The sequence below is a fragment of the Amphibalanus amphitrite genome, unplaced genomic scaffold (genome assembly GCF_019059575.1).
Source record: "Amphibalanus amphitrite isolate SeventyFive unplaced genomic scaffold, NRLGWU_Aamphi_draft 001794F_arrow, whole genome shotgun sequence".
NCBI classification, from domain to species: domain Eukaryota; kingdom Metazoa; phylum Arthropoda; class Thecostraca; order Balanomorpha; family Balanidae; genus Amphibalanus; species Amphibalanus amphitrite.
Genome location: NW_024883287.1, coordinates 76639 through 99948, shown reverse-complemented (window position 1 = coordinate 99948; position 23310 = coordinate 76639). Strand labels below are relative to the sequence as shown.

Below are 23310 nucleotides of genomic sequence, written 5' to 3'. Positions count from 1 at the left end.
AGACTTTCAGAGCTATGATACAAAACTAACAACAAAGTCAGTCATTCAAACTGCATAATTCAGCATGCATATATAAATAGAGACATACAAGTCAGCACGCTCAGTAAACACTTCATGCTCACGTTTCTAAAGGCGGTTCACTCGGTTTATTACGTCACTAAAAGATCAATACGCTTCATAATAAGATACATAAAGTGCATTCGTAAGGTTTACACTACGCACTTTCTTACTATGTTTTTCTAAGACACAAATCTGACAAAAGAACATTAAACATACGCGTGCTCACGAATGCGAGTTCAAACACACCCACAAATATCCAGCGGAAAGGTCGGGAGCAAAACAGAAAAGCCAACCAATGCAGAACACAGCTAGTAAGCAATCATGTTCTACATTGTGGCATTGATTCCACTGCGGCTTCCCCATAAAAGTCAAACGGTGATTCCTGGCACGGATCTCTCGAACTCTGTTCACACTACATAGTATGCAGGTGGCTCCAGTGGTGTGTGATCCTGTTCTGGCCTTTGATTGGCACATAGTTACAAATGAGTGTTGTCCGTTGCTTCGTCAGGGACTACATCGCATAGCACTGTGGCAGGAAGTATGTACTAACGGTGTCTGCAGTAATGCATCACGACACCACAAGCTACTTACCAGCTGCAGAATATTAGTGAGTAAACATTTGCGCTGTTGTATGTAATGAAGTCATGAAGTGGGTCCATTTTCCGAACATGTCTGAACACATTCAACTGCGTCTGAGAAAAACATTTCATACACAGAGCAACGCTATGGTGCTATGGCTTGACCTAAACTGACGCGTACCGAATATTGAAATTAAAAACAAGTAACAAGCAAATTCCACATAAGGCAATAGGTACAGCATCTCGGTAAAATAATTCAGTGACAGCAGGAATCGTCAACACAAGTCGTGGACGGATAATGGCGATTATGACACCGATGTTTTCCTACCGGTCCACCGACGCCCCACAGATGGGGGCTGGCCACAGTAAGCCCTATCGGAGACCGATTGGTGTGTCCCTTGAACGTTCATCACCTTCGGATGAACGTTGTAGGTTAGTCGACAACGGTCTCCTGCTCCATAGCCAGCTATAGATAGAGATTGCGGACAGAAGTAGGTAGCAGCTTGGACGGACAGCTGTCTCCCCCTTCACCGCCGTTTAAAGGTGGAAGTTATGGGCCGGGGCGGGCGGAGACCGGGCCGACACCGCCGACCTCTGCGAGAACTCCGAGTACCGGTCCTGGTCCAGCTGCGGCATCAGCATCACGGGCTGCAGGTTCATGGAGCGACGCGAGCCTGCCACCGAAGCCGCCTCATAGAGCACCGATCCGGGGGGCGCCGGCACGCCGGCCGGCTCCGGCTGCCGCCACAGCTGCTCCTCGCGAGAGCTCAGCACGAAGCCCAGCGCGGCCAGCACCAGGGCGTCGATGGCGCCCACGATGGCCAGCATGTAGGCCCAGCGGATGCCGCAGCGGCCCAGGTGGTACTTGTCGGCCTCCGGTCCGCAGACCTCCCGCAGACGGCCGGCGTCCCAGCCGACTGGGAAGACTAACAGAGCCACCAGCAGGCAGATACCTGCGACAGGGAGGAAAGGTCAGGTCACATCAGTGCCAGCAGAGAGCAACCAGCAGACAGATTTATGCGGGGAAGGGAAGATCAGGGCAGGTCATCACCAGGAGAGCCACCAGCAGACAGATACCTGAGGCAGGGGAGGGGCGGGTCAGGGCAGGTCAGCACCAGCAGAACGACCAACAGACCGATAACTGCGGGGGAGGGGCGGGTCAGGTTAGGTCAACACCAGCAGAGCAACCAGCAGATAGATAACAACGGAGGAGTGGGGCAGGTCAGCCGATTGGAAACCATTACGCCTTACAAATACTTGAAACGCTACAGACCTGGCCAGGTCCGGGTTCATCGCATCGCATAGAACACGTATCCTTTCCACCCATTGGCATTGGCCATCAATATCACTGCTCATCTACATATAAGTTTCCTACTGGGAATTCCTCGCAGATTGTTCTTACTTATATACATTTTTAACCTGTCAAAGTACAACGCAGCCCTCGCCCCGGTTTCAACAAGCTTCCTCCATCGGCCATCCCCTCCAAAACCCCACTCCCTCCCTCCCGTCCCACCATCCCGTCCCACCGCGCTCCGAGTCTCACCGGAGAGCAGCTGCATCCAGGCGCAGAGGTGGAACACGGTGCTGGAGCGCAGGAAGCAGAACATGAGGAAGCAGATGATGCAGAGCAGCGCAATGATGACGGCCAGGCCCACGAAGATGGTGGCCGCGCGGAACGGCGCCGAGACGATGCTGGAGAGGTCCGTCAGCCGACCGGCGCAGGCCAAGGGAGACTCCACCTGCGCGGAAAAGTAAGAAAAACGTCAGATAGGTATCGCAGAAGCTGCCCACTGCCCCACTCAGTACACAGTGAATGGCTTCTATTCGGTATTTATCCGGCGGACCAGCACTTGAAAATCAATAACAATGCTGCCGCTATATCAGTATATCACCCTAGGATCAAGCGCCTGAAGTTATGCTGTGCCGCAAAGCTACAGAACAGTCGCTAGATGGCACTGTCGTCGGCGCCTGAGGTTATGCTGTGCCGCAAAGCTATACAGCAGCCGCTAGATGACACTGTCATTGACGCCTGAGGTTATGCTTCGCCGCAAAGCTACAAAAACAGTCGTTAGATGGCACTGTCATCGGCGCCTGAAGTTATGCTATACCGCAAAGCCTAAAAAAACAACCGTTAGATGTCACGGCTATCGGCGCCTGCAGTTATGCTAGCCCGCACTACATACACAATATACATAGTCCATGACTGTTTGAATAACTGGGCCGTTGGTCTCACAGGGACAGTTCCGTCCACCTGCATTGATTAAAGTCACTGCGGAGCATCAGTCGTTGGTCGACTAAAATAAATGTGTCTCACTATCCTCTCATCACATGGCCCAAAAGACCAAAGGGTCTTCCTAACTGACCGAGACTCCCAGCCATCCAATAAGGGAAATGTTCAACCTTCTCACCAAACAAGTGTTTCTGACCCTTATTGGCCCCAAGGCCGGACTTATTGGTTTTCTACAAACGCGCCGACCGAGGGAAGGGGGGGGGCTACGACCCCACCTCGCCGTTCTGCCCCTTAGAGCGTCGCGGAAAAACGAACGTGTGCGCCGTTACGAGACGCAGCGATTGAAACCCGATTTTAACCCGACAGGCGGTGGGCCTACCAGCCACCTTCCGCGCGGAGGGGGGGGGCATTTTTTTGCCCCCCCCCCCGTATCTCCGAAACTACTGGACGGATCCGGAAAATTCAAACGGCGTTCGATAGCCCTGTCAAATTTGTCGAGGGAAACCAAATTTCATTGACCTCGGGGTCACCGATGACGTCACAGGTCAGGTCAAAGACAAAATGTTTCACCGTTCACGGGGCTTCTAGGGAAAGCGCTATAACACCGAGTAAAACGCATTTTGTCGAAAATCAGCGATAAGACGTCAGTTGTCTAGTACATATGTTGCTATTAGAGGTCACTGGTCATACCAGGTCAGGTCACAGGTCAGGTCACCAAAGGTCACCAAGGGTCACCACATGAACCCAACTTTACTAAGGTTGTGCGATGCATATTTTATGGCCAGTTTTTCATTTCCAACCCAATGGTGTTGGTTATAAGACCATCAGGTACGGTTTAGGTCACTTTCTGGTGGAGGTCAGGTCAAGGTCAGGTCAAAAAAGGTCAAATTTCAAAGTTGATATTTTTGCATAAAATGGGTATCGATTCGATGCTGCTCGTCACGGGGAGTCTAATGGTGGTCTTTGTTTTGCGCTACGAGGTCTAGAATTGCTAAGAATTGAGTTTGAAAATTTGACGTCATCAATTTTGAACAGTTTTTTTCGCTATAACTTGGCCAAAAAAAGAGGTATCGATCTCAAATTTGGTATGTAGATAGAAGGCGGTAGGGACTATCACATATATTCCGGTTTTTTCGAAATTCAAAAAACTTTTTGGATTTTTCGGCTATTATATTCGAAAAATCTATTTTTATTTTTGGGGGTCAAAATAAAAAAAAACGAAAAACCGAAATAGCAGTTTTGTAGCCCTCTTGATTCCACACCTTTTATGTTTGAGACATTTTTATGTATCTCTAAAGCTGTAGGCCTGACAGCTCTTCCCGCGAAACCTTTTTTTGAGTCGAAAATGGCAAAAATGACGTCACTCTGACGTCATTAGCGGCCAACCTATCATAGCCATTGGAAAAATTTTTGGTCACCATGTGCGCTAGCTGCTCCCGGGAGGGTACTGAAAGTTTGGTGACGATCGGCGCAGCGGTTCTCGAGATATATCGAAAAAACTAAAGGGGGGGGGGGCAAAAAATTGCCCCCCCCCCCACCGCCTGGAAGGTTAAGGCCTCAGGTCAACCGGTGACCTCTGACTTCTGAGGTCAGGTCAACTGGCCCAAGGTGCAGGTTCGGTTTTTGGCGAATAACTTGGCAAAAAATGATCACAGAGCCGTGATTTTGACAACATCGTGTTTGCCTTGCTCAAGCGCGTCGAATGGTATACTTTTTTATTTGGGTGAGTTCAATGTTAGGTACTGACCTCAGGTCACGGTCAGGTCAGTGCCCCCTCCCGCGGTCACCAACTTGGTCGAATGAGGCCATGTCCATATCATTCGATTCGGCAGGTCTTCCCAAATCCATCGGTGGCTTTCCCGACTCGCTAGCTCAATTTGATCAGAAGCTATTGAAAAAAACTCGTATGACTCTTATGGCTCTTATGACGAAAAACTCTCATCCGTGATCTCATAAATGACGTCACGCAAGGTCAACAATGCAAAAGTGAAGCATCGAAACTTGCAAGGATTGCATGAAATCACGATTCCGTGTGGTTGGGATAGTTTGAGATCGTTCCCGGCGCCAAAAAAGCAGTTTTCATTTTTCACCATTGACTTATAACGGTGAGGTCACGAAAATGACCTGACCTCATATGACCTTAAGGAAAAATCCGAGAAATAAATGCTGTGAGACTCCTAATAGATACCAGGTCAGCTGTAAGTTTCATCTCCCTATGAAAACTCCTCTGGCAGTGAGGGCGTTGCGAAGTTGCGACATCTGAAGACCGTGCGGAGTTTCACTTAGGTGTGACGTTAGAAGTCAGTGACTTAATCTGACTCGAAAATTCGGTTGTTGTTAGAAGATCCGGCTTGAATCAAAGGTAGAGGTGACAAAATGTGGACCCGAGGACCCGGTCCAAAGAACCAGTCTGGACCCATATGGGTCCAGACCGGTTCCTGGAACTTTTCTGACGGGTCCAACCGGGTCCTGCCATTAACTATACATCTTGCACACTACACACCAGTAAAACGCCTTTTGGGCGAAGAACGAGCGAGCGAGATAGTGAGCCCTGCCCTCCACGTGCGGAAGGGCGAGAGGGTACTTCCAACGGGCTTGCGCAAAGCACTCCTCTAGCCGGTCGCTAGCGGTGTGCCAAATTTGAACGCAATCGGCCCAGCCGTTCCTGAGATCTGGAAGCGGCACTCTGCACGTGCGCACGTGCAAACGGGGCCCAAACTGACTTTTGCACGGCACCCTACTAACTGATCCCCAACCGTGTACCAAATTTGAGCGCAATCGGCCCAGCCGTTTTCGAGATCTGGAAACGCCCCCTGCACGTGCGCACGTGCAGTAGCACCCTAACCGCAACACATGGGAATGCATTGCCTGGTGGGTGCCTACCTGTATGCCAAGTTTCAGCGAAATCGCCCCAGTAATTACCGAGTTACTGAAATGGGAACAAATTTGGCACCTCTTATTGTTGTATTTTGCACGTGCACTGGGGGTGACCCACATGCTTCGAGAGTATCCTATTTTGGGTAGAAGGGATGTTGACTTGCTACCCTACAAAAATTACCGGAAGTCAATCGCCCAAGCGGCTGCTGAGATATGAGCCTCTCAAAATCACTACTTTTGCAAAACAGCTTGAACACCCTTGACTTTTCACGTGGCACGTGCCACGACGGTCACTGAGATGTATCAAAAGTAGTCCATTACGGGGTAGAAGGGATTGGGCTACCCAACAAAAAAGACCGCAGGCCAATCGGTCCAGCGGTTGCTGAGATATAAGGCTCTCAAAAGCGTTACAGGCCGGGCCGGGCCGGGCCGGGCCGGGCCGGGCCGGGCCGGGCCGGGCCGGGCCGGGCCGCTCATACTGAGATTTTTCCGTTATATTGAAAAGACTCACTTCGCTCGCTGCGCTCGCTCGCTCGTAATTACCGCAAAATATGAAGTGAATGTTTCTTTGCACACAGTATCTCATGAGTATTCCCTGTGGGAAATAGGCTGTTTTACATGATGCAACTAATGATACCTACAAGTAGTTTGCATTAATTGACTTTTGGGGAACGGGTCTAACTGGTTCCGATTCCAATTAAGACCGGGTCCGACTGGTTCCAGAAATGTCCAGCCGGGTCTGGTTCGAGTCTGGTTCCCAAAATTTTCATCTTTTGCCATCTCTAATCAAAGGTCAGGTATCCTAGTTTCAGCTCTCCATCGCCAGCGTGTTCGGAGCTTTCGTGAAAAACCCGATGGCCGGTGGGCGGCACCCCCCCCCCCCCCCTCGTCCGGCGAGGGTCAAATATCCCGGCAGGCAGTGGGCCTCCCGACCACCTTCCGTGCGGTGGGGAGGGGCATTTTTTACCTCCTCCCCCCGTATCTCCGAAACTACTGGACGGATCCGTAAAATTCAAACGGCGTTCGATAGCCCTGTCAAATTTGTCGAAGGAAACCAAATTTCATTGACCTCAAGTCACCGATGACGTCACAGGTCTGAGGTCAGGTCAAAGATAAAATGTTTCACCGTTCACAGGTCTTCTAGGGAATATGCTATAACACCGAGTAAACGCATTTTGTCGAAAATCAGCGATAGGGCGTCAGTTGCCTAGTACATATGTTGCTATAAGAGGTCACTGATAATACCATGTCAGGTCACATGTCAGGTCACCAAGGGTCAGCACATGAACCCAACTTTACTAAGGTTGTGCTATGCATGTTTTATGGCCAATTTTTCATTTCCAACTCAATGTTGTTGGTTATAAGACCATCAGGTACGGTTTAGGTTACTTTCTGGTGGAGGTCAGGTCAAGGTCAGGTAAAAAAGGTCAAATTTCAAAGTTGATAGTTTTGCGTAAAATGGGTAATTCGATGCAGCTCGTCACGAGGAGTCTAATGGTGGTTTTTGTTTTGCGCTATACGAGGTCTAGAATTGCTAAAAATTGATTTTGAAAATTTAACGCCATCAATTTTGAACAGTTTTTTTTCGCTATAACCTGGCCAGAAAAAGAGGTATCGATCTCAAATTTGGTATGAGGATAGAAGGCGGTAGGGACTATCGCATATGTTCCGTTTCTTCGAAATCGAAAAAAAAAACTTTTTGGATTTTTCGGCTATTATATTCAAAAAATATATTTCTCGATTTTTGGGGGTCAAAATCTAAGCGAGATAGCAGTTTTGTAGCCCTGTTAATTCTACACCTCTTTTGTTCGCAACATTTTTCTGTATCTCTAAAGCTGTAGGCCTGACAGCTCTTCCCGCGAAACCTTTTTTGGGTCGAAAATGGCAGAAATGACGTCACTCCGACGTCATTAGCGGCCAACCTATCATAGCCTTTGGAAAAAATTGGTCACAATGTGCAAGAGCTATTCACGGGAGGGTACTGAAAGTTTGGTGACGATCGGCGCAGCGGTTCTGGAGATATATCGAAAAAACTAAGGGGGGGGGTAAAAAATGCCCCCCCTACGCCTGCAAGGATTTTGAATGACCACTGGCAATGCCCGTGGATGTTTTTTTTCAATAAACTAAACTTCCCCAATGACATAACGGTGAGGTCACGTGACCGACCTGACCTCATGTGAACTTTAGGAAAAATCTGACATATAAAAGTTGTAACTTGTAAGACCTCGGGAGGATATAAGCTCCGTAAGTTTCATCTCCCTGTGAAAGCTGCTCACTGCTCTGGCACTGAGGGCGTTGCTAAGTTGCGACATCTGAGGACCGTGCAGAGGTTCAGGTATGACGTTAGAGGTCAGTGACCTAGAAGTCATAAGCACGGTCCTCATATGTCACAACTTCGCAACGTCCTCAGTGCCAGAGAGGAACTTTCACAGGGAGATAAAACGTGGAGGACGCATCCAGAGGTCTCACAACTTTTCTATCTCAATTTTTTTAAAGGTCACGTGAGGTCAGGTCAGCCACGCGACCTCCATTATAAGTCAATGGGGGAAAATTAAAACTGCGATTTTGGCGCCGGGAACGATTTCAAACTATCTCAAGCACATGGAATCGTGATTTTGTTATCCTTGTTACCATGATATCCTTGCAAGGTCCGATGCTTCACTTTTGCATTGTTGAACTTGCGTGACGTCATTTATGACGTCACTAGGGTCATAAGAGCTTTTGGTCAATAACTCCCTATCAAATTGAGCTAACGAGTAGCGAAAGACACCAATGGACTCAGGACTTCAGGAGACCTGCCGAATCGAATGATATGCAATATAACCTTTTCGGACCAACTTCGTGACCTGGGTGGTTCTGACCTGACTTTGAACCGAGATCAACACCTCAAGTTGAGGACCTCACCCGAACATCATTCCACGCGCCTGAGCAAGGCGTGGTGCCAAAATCGTGGCGCTGGGACCGCTTTTTTGAGAAGTTATTTATCAAAAACCGAACCGATGCCCTGGGCCACTTGACCTGACCTCAAACGTCACCAGTTGACCTGAGACCCTAAAATCCAGTCGCTGCGTCCCATAACGGCGCCACGCTCGTTTTTTTTCCGCGACGCTCTAGCTCCATCAGGGGCGAAACGGCGAGAGGAAAAAAAAAACGAAACATGAATAATTTAAAGGGAGCGGGGTGCGACCCCCCCTCCCTCACCCTTAATTAGCTGAGAGGCTCGTGTAAAAATGAGCGTGTGTGCCGTTACGAGACACAGCGACTGGTACCCAATATTAACCCGCGCCCTGGTGGGGTCTGTTTATAACGCGACCTGGTGGGGGGGGGGCTATTTTTTGCCCCCCCTCGTATCTCCGAAACTACTGGACGGATCCGCAAAATTCAAACGGCGTTCGATAGCCCTGTCAAATTTGTCGAGGGAAACCAAATTTCATTGACCTCGGGGTCACCGATGACGTCACAGGTCAGGTCAAAGATAAAATGTTTCACCGTTCACGGGGCTTCTAGGGAAAGCGCTACAACACCGAGTAAAACGCATTTTGTCGAAAATCAGCGATAAGACGTCAGTTGTCTAGTACATATGTTGCTATTAGAGGTCACTGGTCATACCAGGTCAGGTCACAGGTCAGGTCACCAAAGGTCACCAAGGGCCACCACATTAACCCAACTTTACTAAGGTTGTGCGATGCATGTTTTATGGCCAGTTTTTCATTTCCAACCCAATGGTGTTGGTTATAAGACCATCAGGTACGGTTTAGGTCACTTTCTGGTGGAGGTCAGGCAGGGGCGTAGGATCCTATACAGTTGGGGGGGCTTCAGCCCCCCCAACCTGCTGGTCAGCCCCCCCAACTTGCCAGGCAGCCCCCCCAACATTATAAAATATGGACAAATTAAAGAAAGCTCAACTTGGCAAAGTTACAATTTTGGGTAGTAGTAAAGCAGGCGTCACACTTCTTTTTGCAACCAAGGAGATGCGCTGTAGGTTAGGCTGTAGGGTGTGGGTTTTAGGTTTTAGGTGGTAGATTTTAGTTTGTAGGTTGCATGTTTTTGGTTGTAGGTTGTAGGTGAGTTTAGGTCAGGTTTGGTTAGGTTTGGTTTGGTTTGGTCCGATTAGAAAGCATCTCTGGAGTCTTGGTAAAGCGTCTCTCTGCTTTACGACTAACTACCCAATTTTTGCCTTAAAACTAACTGGGGGCTTTGAAAATGTGCACTACAATGGAGGGAGTAAATTTAATTTATAAAATGACTTTCGAGTCATTAGAAAGAACATACTAGCAAAACAAAACCAGGAGGGTACACATAAAAATCAACTGTGGTTTTAGCAAGCCTGAAATAATCAATTGGTCAGCATATTACACCAGTACAGCAGGCGTCACCAAGCAACTTCGGTTGCCGTTGCGGTATTTTACAAGAACGGTTATCTCACCTCCCGAACGTTGTCACACTGTTTTTGTAACAAGACTATAAATAGTAAAATAGAGGTGAAATCAAGGCCGGTGAAATATCGTCAGCTGATTATGTTTATGATTATGTCAAATCTTTAAAATGATAACGTCAGGGTTACTTTTACAGGAAAAGTCGAGAGGGGAATTAAGTTCGGGGCAAGGGCGGATCCAGGGGCATCTGAAAGGGGGCCCAATGCCATTAGGTTTTTGTTAGGATGGCGCCTGCAGAACCTTACCTACCCCCAAATCCTACTCTCTCCCCGGATTCTGGCCACTTTATGTATATTGTTAGGTTGCCAAAAAAAAAAAATTAGCTAAAAATATACGTAGGTACCAGGCTTCTAAAAAAGTTGACGATTTTATAACTAACGTATTGAAGGGTGTATCAGTGTAACACCAGTATAACGCCTTATGGGGCGACTAACGGAGCGAGCGAGAGGGTGGGCCTTGCACGTGCGAAATTTCGAGGGGGTACCTCCAGCTGACTTGTGCACGGCACCCTACTAACCGGTCTCTAGCGATGTGCCAAATTTGAGCACAATCGGCCCAGCCGTTCTCGAGATCTGGAAGCGGCACCCTGCACGTGCGCACGTGCAAAATGGGTCCCAACTGACTTGTGCACGGCACCCTACTAACTGGTCCCTAACCGTGTACCAAATTTGAGCGCCATCGGTCCAGCCGTTCTCGAGATCTGGAAACGACCCCTGCACGTGCGCACGTGCAGCAGCACCCCAACCTTAACACATGCAGATGAATTATCTGATGGAGACCTAACTGTCTACCGAGTTTCAATTCAATCGGCCCAACCGTTGTGCCGTTATTGAGGTTGCAATTTTGGGGGTTCTTAAAAAATGTCCAACTTTACCACGCGCCACGTGCGGTGGTTGGCAAGAACGCATGGTGGCCATCACACCACAGAACTTTTACGTCCAAGTGACATTCAGTAAAGAAGACCGCTTGTCAATCGGATGTCCCGTTCCTAAGATATTAGCTTTTGAAGAGCGTCCCCACGGCCGGCCGGCGGCCGGCCGGCCGCTCATACTCAGAAATTTCCGTTAATCTAAGGAAAGACTCCGCTCGCTTCGCTCGCTCCGTAAAAACATAATTGGGTATCACCTAAAAGCCTCATCAAGGACATTTCGTTTGAGGGGATTTGGACCCTCGGCAGTCGCCTTTCTGAGCCGCGCCTAGGTCATGTTCGAGAATAGAGATGATTCCCTTTTTGCTCGATGCACAGTTTAGCCCGGCGCAGCGCGACCTCTGCTGCAGCACGACCCACGGAAGGCTGCAGACGGCACACCGCTGACTCCACTGCATCCTTATGATCTTCGGAACTTTTTGGGTGGTTTCGGTACACCTGGGACTTGAGGTGGTCCTATAGGAAAAAGTCCGGTGGGGTTACGTTCGGAGAATTCGCCGACCACGGGCGTGTGTCGAACCTCGGGATCACGCGCTGCCCGAAGCGCTCCCACAGCCCCTCCCGGTTTTCTTTAGCGGTATTGGCGTGGCACCGTCTTGCTGGAACCATTGGATCTTAAGCGTTTCCGGATCTCAGCTCATCCTGATATTGCAGAACCCTCCAAAACGTCGCCAGAGCCACCGATATCGCTGACCATTGACAGTCTGAGTAGCGCATCTCTCACACGAGTGGTGTTCGCCGTGAGCCTTTGATTGGGTTTATGGCCGCCGCTGTGTTCCTTGAATTGCGTGAACCTATTGTTAACACTTCCTCGAGCCAGAAACTTGTCAACAATGTGGAAAATTTTGTTTCAAGATGTTGCTCTCTTTGCCCTAAAGTGTTTGAGGATCTTCCGTGGTGTCGAACCGACCGACTCATAGTCTGGGAAAGCATAATTTCACGAGTTTTGCTTTTACTTCCTAAGACCACGGCTTCATTTTTTAAGCTCAAACCATGGTGTCATATAAATCTACGAACAATTCCCCGTTTTTCAACGTGCATTGATTTTGCTTAAATGTTGTTAGGGGTCTTCTATTCGAAAAAGAAATCAGTCTAACTTTTTTGAGAAGCCCGGTACCTACCTTGGCGGTAAGGGGCGGGGGAGGTCCCAACTTGACTGTGCCCTTGCAAATGTCAATCAGTAGTATCAACCTATTACCCTGGCCAAACATCAAGTAGCGCCTTTCTAAATAGAAAGAGGTTAGCACGTGACTATTTTTGCTAGGCCAAGACCGATTGAAGAACCCTGGTTCGAAGGAAGACCCTTGGTTCGAAAAGGTCATGACCCCCGTCCCCCGCCGGTTTCTACGCCTGTAGCGATATGTCAGTGATTGCGAAAAGACGGAAGAGACAAGCCAAGAGACGGTCCCACCGTCCCACCGACCATCCATCGGTATCGGGTCAAATCTGGAGTTCCCCCTGCACTGAACGTAAAATGGTTGGATGGAACCTCAAATTGAAAATTATCTAAGCGCCAGCAACGTTGATTGATGACTAGAGTCTGCTCAACGATGATTATATATTTGGTCAATAGATTCTATAGAATCTGAGTAGCGAATTGAATGAAAATAGGCTCAAAAATAAATTTGAAAGGGGGAAGTTCCCCCTTCCCTCCCTAGCCGTTCACGCACAATTTGAAAGGGGGAGCGGAATTTTCGAAGAAGGGAAATTCCCCCTTTCCCCCTTTAAAAGTTACCCTGGATAACGTCATAATGAATACAAATAAACTGGCATTATCTTAAAAGGATTTGGTGAAAGAAATTTGCACATTCACTAACTTTTAAATGTTTTTTTCATCTTTTTTTCTAAGATATCTCTTATGTCTCGCCTTCAGAAGAAGGCCAAATCCTTTTTACGGAATTTGACGCCATCGCAGGCATAATCAGCTGACGATACAGCACAAAACCTTTGGATGTTACTATGCGTGCCTTCGACATCCGGATAATCAGGGAAAATTATCCGGCATCAGCGATAATTATCGGGGATTACGTTCGGTATCGCGATAATGAGACATGTTGAAGATAGGCAGTAGGCACCCACCAATAATTTTCCGGCCGAGAATATCCAAACGATATTTTCCGGATACCAAACGCACGCTAAAGCGGCGCAGAAAGCAGAAAAACACAACAAAACAAAGGCGCGACACTTAACAGCTTCGTTTCGTTTGTTTAGGGATGGGTGCAAGGCCATGTGGGTGGAACTCGGACGGTAGGACGAACGATGAGGACAATTGTTCAGGGACGTACCCAAGATGGACGGGGTGCCCCCCCCCCCCTCTCGGGGTTTTCAGGAGGCCCCCGTGGGCCGAAGGCCACGGGGCCAAAATCACGTCGGAGGCGAAAGAAATTCAAGGGAATCCCAAAAATCACGTCAGGATATTCAGGGCCTCTGCCCAGCCTGACAGCTAGGGTCCTTCTTACTTCCTGGAGCCTCCTGTGAATAACTGCTAGTGTCTGTGTCTGACCGCTAGGGCCCCTCTGACTCCTCAGTAGAGAGGAGGCCCCTTTAGAGAGGAGGCCCTCTGTAGAAAGGAGGCCCTCTGTAGAGAAGAGCCCATTTGTAGAAAGAAGGCCCTGTGTAGAGAGGAGGCCCTCTGTAGAAAGGAGACCGCCTGAAAGCAGAAGGCCCTCTGAAGAGAGGAGGCCCGCTTAGAGAGGAGGCCCTCTGAAGAGAGGATGGCGTCTGTATAGAGGACTCCCTCAGTAGAGAGGAGGCCGGAGGCCCTTTGCAGAGAGGAGGCCGGAGGCCCTTTGCAGAGATGAGGTCCTCTGTAGAGAGGAGGTCCTCTGAAGAAAGGGTGCCCTCTGAAAGAGATAGACCCTCAGTAGAAAGGAAGTCCTCTGTAGAGAGGAGGCCTTCTATAGTTGATAGGCCCTGTGAAAAGAGGAGGCCCACAGTAGAGAGGTGGTCCTCTCTAGAGAGGAGGCCCCTCTGTGTTTTGATTTTTTTTGCAAATTTGTGTACGTCCAGGTCAATACGAGATCGTGACTGTAATTACACCAACCAACCGTGTCAAATTGAATCGGAATTCATATGTGTACTATGGAGTGTGAAGGAACTCCGGCTTGTACTACCATACTAAAAGAGTTGTAAAATTTGTGATTTGGAGCAGTGTTTTGACAAATGCTTTTGCAAATTTTCTCGGCGCTCCGCGCCTCCGATTCATACACCAATCAATAAGAAAGGTCGTGACTGTAATAACACCAACCGTGTCAAATTGAATCAAAATTCCCTAAGTGTATAGTCGACTACAGAATGATGTTCCACTCTTAGGTTAGGTTAGGTTAGGTTAGGTTAGGTTAGGTTAGGTTAGGTTAGGTTTGTCACGGTCGGCGCGGTGTACCGAGCCCCGTCGGTGCCGGTGGCCAGCGCGATCGGCGATTTACACGATCAGCTGAGAGCGGCCCTGGGATACGGGAGACCCACTTTCTGCTTGGGAGACACCAACATCAATCTACTGCGTCCGGACGGCCCAGGTGTGCGCCAGTACGGTGCGGCGCTGCACGAGCTGGGTCTGTTTCAGCTGGTGCGAGTCCCTACTCACCTGGAGCCGTCCGAGAGTCTCATAGACCACGTCATCACTAACGTGCCCGATCTGGACGCTGACGTCTTGCCGCCGGCTGACGCCGTGGCCGACCACCTCACTGTGACTGTGCGTGTGCCGTTCCGTCGGGGGAGCCGCCGGCCCGCCCCGTTTACCGCGCGCTCCTGGCGTAAGGTGAACTGGGACGCCGTGTGCCTTGATTTTCTGCGGGCGGACTGGAGCGCGGTATACAGTGCCGCTGACCTGGACAATAAGGTCGGTGAGTTTATGCGTCTTTGGTGGGGCGTGATAGACAGTCACTGCCCGCTGAGAAAAGTGACCCCTCGCCGTCCGCGCTGTCCGTGGCTCGACGACAGCCCGGAGCTGCAGCGCCTGCTACAGGAGAGAGACGAGGCCTACCGAGTGTGGCGGCACTCCGGCGCTGACAGCGACAGAAACAGCTACCGGCGACTCAGAAACCGAGTGAAATCGTGCCTGGCGGAATGTAAGCGTGCTTTTCTGTGTGACGGTATGCTGTCGGACCGCCGTGGTTTCTGGCGAAACGTGCGCGAGTTCGCCTTGCGTCCGGGGAGGGGCGGGGGTGGTAACTCCCGCGAGGGCCTATCGCAGGCCCGGGCGGATGAGTTCAACCGGCACTTCGCGACAGTCGGTCCGCGTATTGCCGCTGAACTGGCAGCCGGCAACCCCCCGCCACTCCCGCCGAGGCCGCCCTGTGTCACCACGGCCAGCATGTGTCTGCGGCCGGCGACACTCCCGGAGTTGTCTATGGCCCTGCGGCAGTTGTCGTCCTCCCGTGCGGTGGGACATGACGGTGTACCACTGTTTGGTATTCGCCAGTGTTTTCCTGTGATTGGACCCCACATTCTCCATCTAGTCAATGCCTCATTTTCTTTACGTACGTTTCCCTCATCTTGGAAGCTTGCTTCTGTCGTGCCGCTTCATAAGTTTGGTTCCCGTGACAGCGCTGTTAATTTTAGACCTATATCAATTTTACCAGTGTTATCGAAAGTATGTGAAAAGGTGGTTTGCAATCAGCTCGCTTCTTATCTTGATACGTCCTCTATTTTATCACCATCTCAGTATGCGTACCGCCGATATCACTCAACGGAGGATGCTCTCACCGACGCTGTCGAGTGGGTGACGCGCCGCGTCGACAAGGGTCACATTGTTGCCATCACGTCGGTGGACCTCAGTCGCGCCTTTGATAGTGTTGACCATGGTATTTTATTGTCCAAGTTGAGCTGGTACGGTGTTGACCCCGGGTGGTTCGCGAGTTACCTCGGTGGCCGGCGGCAGGTGGTGAGAGGCGGCTCCCTATCCCTTCCTATGTCCCATGGCGTTCCGCAGGGCTCCCTGGTCGGCCCAATCCTCTTCAGCATCTTCACAAATGACCTACCTTCCTACCTTCCTCATGGACGGCTCATTTCCTATGCAGACGATACCCAACTCCTCGATTCCGCTCTTCCCACTGACTTACCTGTCCTTAAAAAACAACAGGAAGACACCTTGCTCGCTGTCCAGTCCTATTACACATCCAATTCCTTGAAAATGAATCCTAGTAAGACCACCCTGCTTCTTGTGGGTACTGGCCAGAACCTCAAGAAAACCTCATCCTTTTCCCTTACCATATCCGGTCACACACTACAACCATCCCCTTTTGTGAAGATGCTGGGAGTGACGGTCGACTCAACCCTATCCTGGGAAAAGCACATTTCAAATGTTGTCAAAAAGTGCAATTCCATCCTTCTATGTTTGTATAAAATTCGCCATCATCTTACCCCCGAGACCCGTAAGCTCCTTATCCAGTGCCATGTTTCCCCCACATCCTTTACTGCCTCTCCGTCTGGGGCGGGGCCGCTCGCTGTCATTTACATAAGGTGCAGAAGATCCTGAATTTTGGTGCTAGGGTCGTCTCCGGAGCGCGGGTTTCTGAACATATTTCACCGGTGTTGAGAGCCCTCGGCTGGCATGACATTGCTGATCTTGTCGTCCACCGTGACTGCTCCACTGTGTTCAGGGCGCTGAGTGACCCTTGCGCTCCGGAGGCGATCCGCTCCCTATTCACTCGGCGAGCCGCTGTATCGCAGCGCTCAACGCGGGCAACGTGTGCCGGTGTGCTGGAGCTGCCGGCTTACCGGCTGTCTATGTCGCGCCGGGCCTTGTCGTACCGAGCGGCCTCGTCCTGGAATCGCCTGCCGCCTGCCACCACCGGCTCTCGAACTAGAGCAGAGTTTTTACGACTTTTAAACTCGACATGTGACTAGCGTTTTGGTATTTTAGTACAATGTGTATGCGTGTGTGTGCTTGTGTTTTATATGTTTTTACTATTGTCATTGACTAGAAGCTGACACTAATCCATCATTGGAATGCTTCGCTAATACAATATACAATACAATATACTCCTCAGAAGCTATCAGTTGACTGGAGCGCTAGTTGTGCCGTTTATCACGCAATTATGCGCCTGTCGACTGTGAGCATTAGGACAAAGTTATAATTTGTGAACTCAGCCCGTGTGATGCGGCACAGCCTACCACTCCAGGCAAATATTTGCCTGTGAAAAGTGGAACATCATTCTAAAAAAAAACGTTTTTTTTTGCAAATTTTCGCAGCGCTTCGCGCCGCCGGTTCGTTAACAGGTCAATAAGAGAGGTCGCTACTGTATGCTACTAATGCATTAGGCTAAAAGTGCGGTAACAATATCAACTTCTATGTTTTTAAGTCGGTCGATACGCCCCCCCCCCCTCCCCCCAGTAAGAAATCCGTGGCGACGCACTTGCATAGGTGGATTTAACTAAAACTACTGAGCCGAGTGACTTATAACGATAAAGCTTCATCGTATAGAAACGACGAAGACGAAATGCCTTTTGATCTCGACATACTCGCTCCCCTCCCCCGGTCGTCAGAATTCATCCATCAGACCCGTCATGTCGGCCGACCTGTAACCCCCCCCCCCCCACAAAAACGTTCGCCTAGATCCTCCCTTGCCCTCTGTAGAGAGGAGGCGCCCTGTAGAGAGGAAGCCCCCCGGATCCTCCGCCCCCCCCGCTTGGCCAAATCCTAGGTACGTGCCTGCAATTGTTTCGTGCATTTTGGGAGTATTCGTGTGGCTACACGACCTACAACTTTAAAAACAAAATTATGCTTCCAATGATATGCAGAATGCGGGGGTTTTGCGAAATACTACAACAGAAATTGTTCTGTGACTGTCTTGTTTTACCGATCACGATCCGCCTACTTTGTCGATACCGCTATCGTGGCCCTAGAAGTAGTCGAGGAGGTCCCTGAAACAGCCAAAAGGGAGCCATTAAACAGTCTACAATCTTTACACAAAAACTTGACCCTTCCGAAATGAAGTGGGTGATTGGTGAAAAATGAGTACCTACCTAGATTTTAGGAAATTGCAGGGGTACCTCCAAGGAACCCCTAAAACAGTTTGCCAAAATAGGGGATAGGAATATAAATACTGAATCAATCAAGAAATTGAATCTCTCATCAGCCTTAAGTATAAGAAGAGCATACATATACCGTTTTAGTGGCATCACTTTGCATTTGAAAAGAGCGGGAACATACACTGAATAAATGTGCAGTTGCAAAACGTTGAGCCGGAATATAAATACCTACGCCTTATTTTATAAGCCTGAACTTGGATCCAGGGGCAGAGAATAAGTCACATCACTCAAGTCATAGACCCGCTTTTCACCACCATGGTCCACGCTCCCTCCCCCCTCGTTCAACACCTTTTCCACTGCTGGTTTTTTTCTCCCCCCCCCCGCTCAGCACCTTTCGTCGCCGCCCCACCGGCGCGGCGTCCGGGGTTCAGCCCCCCCAACCTATTTTGCGATCCTACACCCCTGAGGTCAGGTCAAGGTCAGGTCAAAAAAGGTCAAATTTCAAAGTTGATATTTTTGCATAAAATGGGTATCGATTCGATGCAGCTCGTCACGGGGAGTCTAATGGTGGTCTTTGTTTTGCACTACGAGGTCTAGAATTGCTAAAAATTGAGTTTGAAAATTTGACGTCATCAATTTTGAACAGTTTTTTCGCTATAACTTCGCCAAAAAAAGAGGTATCAATCTAAAATTTGGTATGTCGATGGAAGGCGGTAAGGACTATCACATATATTTCGGTTTTTGCGAAATTCAAAAAACTTTTTGGATTTTTTGACTATTTTATCCCAAAAATCTATTTTTTGATTTTTGGGGGTCAAAATCAAAAAAATTCAAAAATCCGAGATAGCAGTTTTGTAGCCCTGTCAATTCTACAGCTTTTATGTCCTAAACATTTTTCGGTATTTGCAAAGCTATAGGCCTGACAGCTCTTCCCGCGAAACCCTTTTTTGGGTCGAAAACGGCAGAACATGACGTCACTCTGACGTCATTTCCGGCCAACCTATCATAGCTTTTGGAAAAATTTTTGGTCACAATGTGTAAAATTGATGTCCGGGAGGGTACTGAAAGTTTGGTGACGATCGGCGCAGCGGTTCTGGAGATATATCGAAAAGTCTGGAGGGGGGGCAAAAAATAGCCCCCCCCCCCACCAGGTCGCGGGTTAAGGTCTCAGGCTGACCGGTGACTTCTGAGATCAGGTCAAGTGAATCAAGGTACCTACATGTTCGGCTTTTAGCAAATAGTTTCGCCTAAAATGGTCGTAGAGCCGCGATTTTTGCATTATCGTGTTCTTCATGCTCAGGCGCCATTTCATCTTTTTATACCAAAGCATAAAAAGCATGCCAAAAGCTAACGTTTTTCTCAGTAACACGTTCCGAGCCATTAGGAAAGGGTATGGCACCAAAACTACGATCCCCACGGCCACCGGCCGGGAAAGGTTCAGACTTTCGGGATAGGTCATCACGAAGCAAGAATTGGTGCATTCTTGTAGGTTTAAAAGTTGTGTTTACTCCAATAGATTGTGTTTACGCGATTTTTCGTCGCCTGCACAGTCGTGAGCTCAATCTTTAGATGACCTCGGGTGCAGCCCCGTCCGATGATCACGATAAACCGCCTCTCACGGCCACGGGACGGGGCAACTTTGCAGCCTCCCGGTTCGCGCGGCACAACACTGGCCTTGGACGTCAGTGCTGCAGCAGCCAGCGCTCCACCCCTCCCCTCCCCTCCCCACCTACCCGACCCCTCCCCAGAACCGGCCGGCAGTGACCCGCTTCCCGATCGGCAGCAATGTTGTTCGGGCGGCTTTCACGGCTCGCTGCGGCCTTTCGCGTTCCAAATCAGCCGGCATGCATCCATTGTAGGGTGACACTTATTTTTGAAATTTTGATTTTTCAGGAGCGAAGGCCTGGATATGGTGTGAAACCATGCGAAAATACCTCCTGTAAATTTTCACATCGATCGAACATATTTAAGAGGTGCCCCAAAGCTAATTTATTGGAAACATACACAAAAAACAAATAGCGAATTTTAATTCAATTTTTGATAAAGTACGCATGCAATTTGGCTTTAAACGGATCGTTGGGGGTGTAAAACGTCGATAAAAAATTCCCACCCATCCAACAACCGATAGCAATTTGTTAAAAAGATACACCTGGCCCGCGCTGTCATGAAGGCACACCACCCTGAGCGGCGTCATGTATAGTAGCCTCTGACTGGGGGTTTCATGGGAGCCTAAATCCCACTCATTGCTGCTCAGCTAACGTCGAATAGCGCAGTTCTGGGAAGCGCCGATGTTCCCCGACAAAAAGTAAAAAAGGCACACCTGGCACACAAAAAAGCACACCATGCTGACCTGCGTACATTCGACCCTCACTGGGGGGTCTCATAGGAACCAAAATCCCAATCACAGTTACTCATCTAGTGTCGACTTGCGAACGTCGGGGAAACGACGTCGATGTTCCTCGACGACCTGGAGAAGGGACTGTCTTTGTTCCTCATCCTTCGTGAGGATGGCACTGTAGCTCTGAATCAGAGCCCCGCCCCGTTCGGCAAAATCGTTGACAACCTTGAGGGACTCGGCTCGGCGGCGGGCGAGCTGGTAGCCCTGGCGTTCCGGCCACTCGGCCGGGTTCACCTCAAGGAAGTCCGACGGGCCAAGGGCGTCCACGAGAAACTTGGAGCTTGACGAAGCAAAGTCCGGCAGCGTCTTCCTCGTCAGTACAGTCAGGTCAGGCTCCAGTGAAATCCGCTTGGACGGATCTTCTGCGCCGTCGCGGCCAAAGGCAGCCACGATCAGCCTCTTCTCATCCAGCGTGGTCCTCAAGTCGAACAGAGCGAGCGACACCAGCTCCTCGGAGATGTACCAGAGATGTCGCCCAAATGCCTTCGATGCTTCCCTTGCGATTTCCTCGTCCTCGTAGGATAAGAGTGAGCGGTATAGAAAGCTAGGTCCTGGGCCGGAGCACGGGCTGCCAGCGGGGCTTCGTACCACGCCGGTACATACAGCGTCGCGAAGAAGAGGACGAAGCGGGCCAAGTTCTTCTCCACCGCCTTGGTGAGCTTGAACTGTCCGCGGAATAAGAAGATCTTCAATGCGTATATCAGTTTGCCCATCCAGCGAGCGCGGTGGTAGGCTCCGGGCTTGGACATCCTGATTCTTCCAGGGGGAACGCCACCTAAGACAACGGTCGTCAAGTTGAGGAGTTCTCGATGTTCATCCCCAGGCTGCGTACTTTGAAGTTTCTCCTTGCAGAACATACGGACTTCGTCACTGGTGGACGGGATCGGCTCGATTGGCTCGAACATCGCCTGGTCGATGGATTCCCATTCGGCTTGAAGTGTTTAAATAGTTGGATATCGGGCCCAGACGACGGTGCGAGACAGGCGCCGAACGATTTGTTGGCCACGATCTCAAGAATATGGTGCCGGCAAGTCAGGTGGAGGAGATTCCGCCCGAGTCGCTGTTGGAGGTAAGTGCAAGCTCCGCCGCGCACGCCGGTGTTGGAAGCGGTAGTGTCTAAAGGCATTCCCACAAAACGCGTTCGGCGACGCCCCAATCCTCAAGGCAGCTGACAACCGCGGTGGCAACATCGTCACCCTTCCTGCTGGGCAAGCGTGGGACTCCCATGAGCTTGTTAACGCCATCCCCAGAAACGAGGATGGGAAGGCGCTCAGATGCCTTTGTGTTGGTGATATCGGCGACGATCTTTCCGTCCCAATGGACGACGACGACGGGTACGCCCGGAGCAAACGTCTTCCGGATCTCCTTCGCCATATCCTCCCTGACGCGCCTCCGGTGTCGTCGGATCGACTCCCGGTTGACTACAAGGTTCTGGGGGATTGGGTTGTACGCCTCAGCAGCAGCGTGGAGGATGTGGACAGCACTCCGATCAGATGTTCTTGTTCGATCGAGCGCAGCTGTAATCTGCGGGGTCACCGCCGAGGCTCGAGCTATGCAACGTGTTGGGGGGGGGGCGGGGGGAGGAAGCAGAAGAGGGCATCAGGCGCCATAATGGCTTTGGGGCACCTCTTAAATATGTCCGATTGACCTGAAACTTCACAGGAGGTGTTTTCTCGTGGTTTCACACCATGTGCAGGCTTTCGCGCGTTGAAATTTTCATTTTTGGATTTCCCCCTACAAATAAGTGTCACCCTAATCCATTGGTTCCGTCCTTTTGGCAAGGTTGGAAGCGGATGAGCACTGCTGGCACATCCGCACACAAACGTGCGTGACTGCGGGTCACAAGCCACCGGAAAACCATTATTGACTGTGAAAATGCAGCGAACGGAAGAATTCACCGCTCCGACAACACGCATAGAAACCAATTGGCAGGCCGGTGGGTTGCACAAGGGCGGCCATATTTTATTTGTGCTACATATACGTGAAGCAGGTACCTACTCTGCCTTCCAGCACGTTTGAACATCGCATCATAGCTGATACATCATGAGCATACGTAAAGAAAATATTGAGCATTGACTCAAGTTGCGTTTTTAAAACCACCTATACCTATAGACACAGTGAGTATAGTAATAGACACCTATAGACACCTATAGACCCACCAATCGTCGCCTCCACCGTACCTACCTGTAGTGCGCTGGAGTAGACGCAGTGCGCTGGAGAAGACAGTGTAACCTAACTGCAGCGCGCTGGAGTAGACGCAGTGCCGCCAGAGGCCGAAGTAGCACCTACCTGAAGTGCCGCCAGATGCCGAAGCAGTACTCACCTGCAGTGCGCTGGAGTAGACGCAGTGCCGCCAGAGGCCGAAGTACCCGGAGCCGGGCGAGTCAGCCGTGTCTCCCACCCACTGCGGCTGCACCAGTACCACCACGCTCAGGATGCCGTAGCACACGGTGAACACGGCCCACAGCACGCCGATCGCCTTGCTGTTGCGCAGGTAGCGCGCCGAATACTTGTCGGCCGAGTCGGACGAATAGTCCAGCGCCTGCTTGGAGCCGGATCCCATGGCGGCGGCTGGGGTGCGGGCGTTGTCGATTCAATTTACTCAGCACCTACAGTCGGCCGCTATCACACCGCTGTAACTCGATAGAAAAGCTCTCGGCTCCAGCTCTCAGTTCACAGTCCAGCAGTTCAGCTCACTCCCACGCGCCGACAGACTGGCCGCAGAACCACTCCGCTCTATCCCTGCCCGGCCTCAGCGACTGACAAACAGGTCGCTCGCCGGACGCGCCGCGCAGACCGGGCCGGCCGGGGCCGGTCGCACCGTTACGGTT

At 50.4% G+C, this 23310-nt stretch overlaps 1 protein-coding gene across 1 annotated transcript; it reads right to left on the bottom strand.

Annotated features, from left to right (window-relative positions):
* Nucleotides 1-131: 131 nt before the first annotated feature.
* LOC122375202 (LHFPL tetraspan subfamily member 3 protein-like) lies at nucleotides 132-23280 on the bottom strand. The gene is made up of 3 exons (XM_043354452.1): nucleotides 22803-23280; nucleotides 2182-2377; nucleotides 132-1591 (listed from the first exon to the last, which is right to left on the bottom strand). Exons 1-3 carry the CDS (start codon nucleotides 23040-23042, stop codon nucleotides 1176-1178), a joined length of 852 nt encoding a protein of 283 aa, XP_043210387.1. The 5' UTR covers nucleotides 23043-23280; the 3' UTR covers nucleotides 132-1175.
* Between the last annotated feature and the right edge of the window lie 30 nt (nucleotides 23281-23310).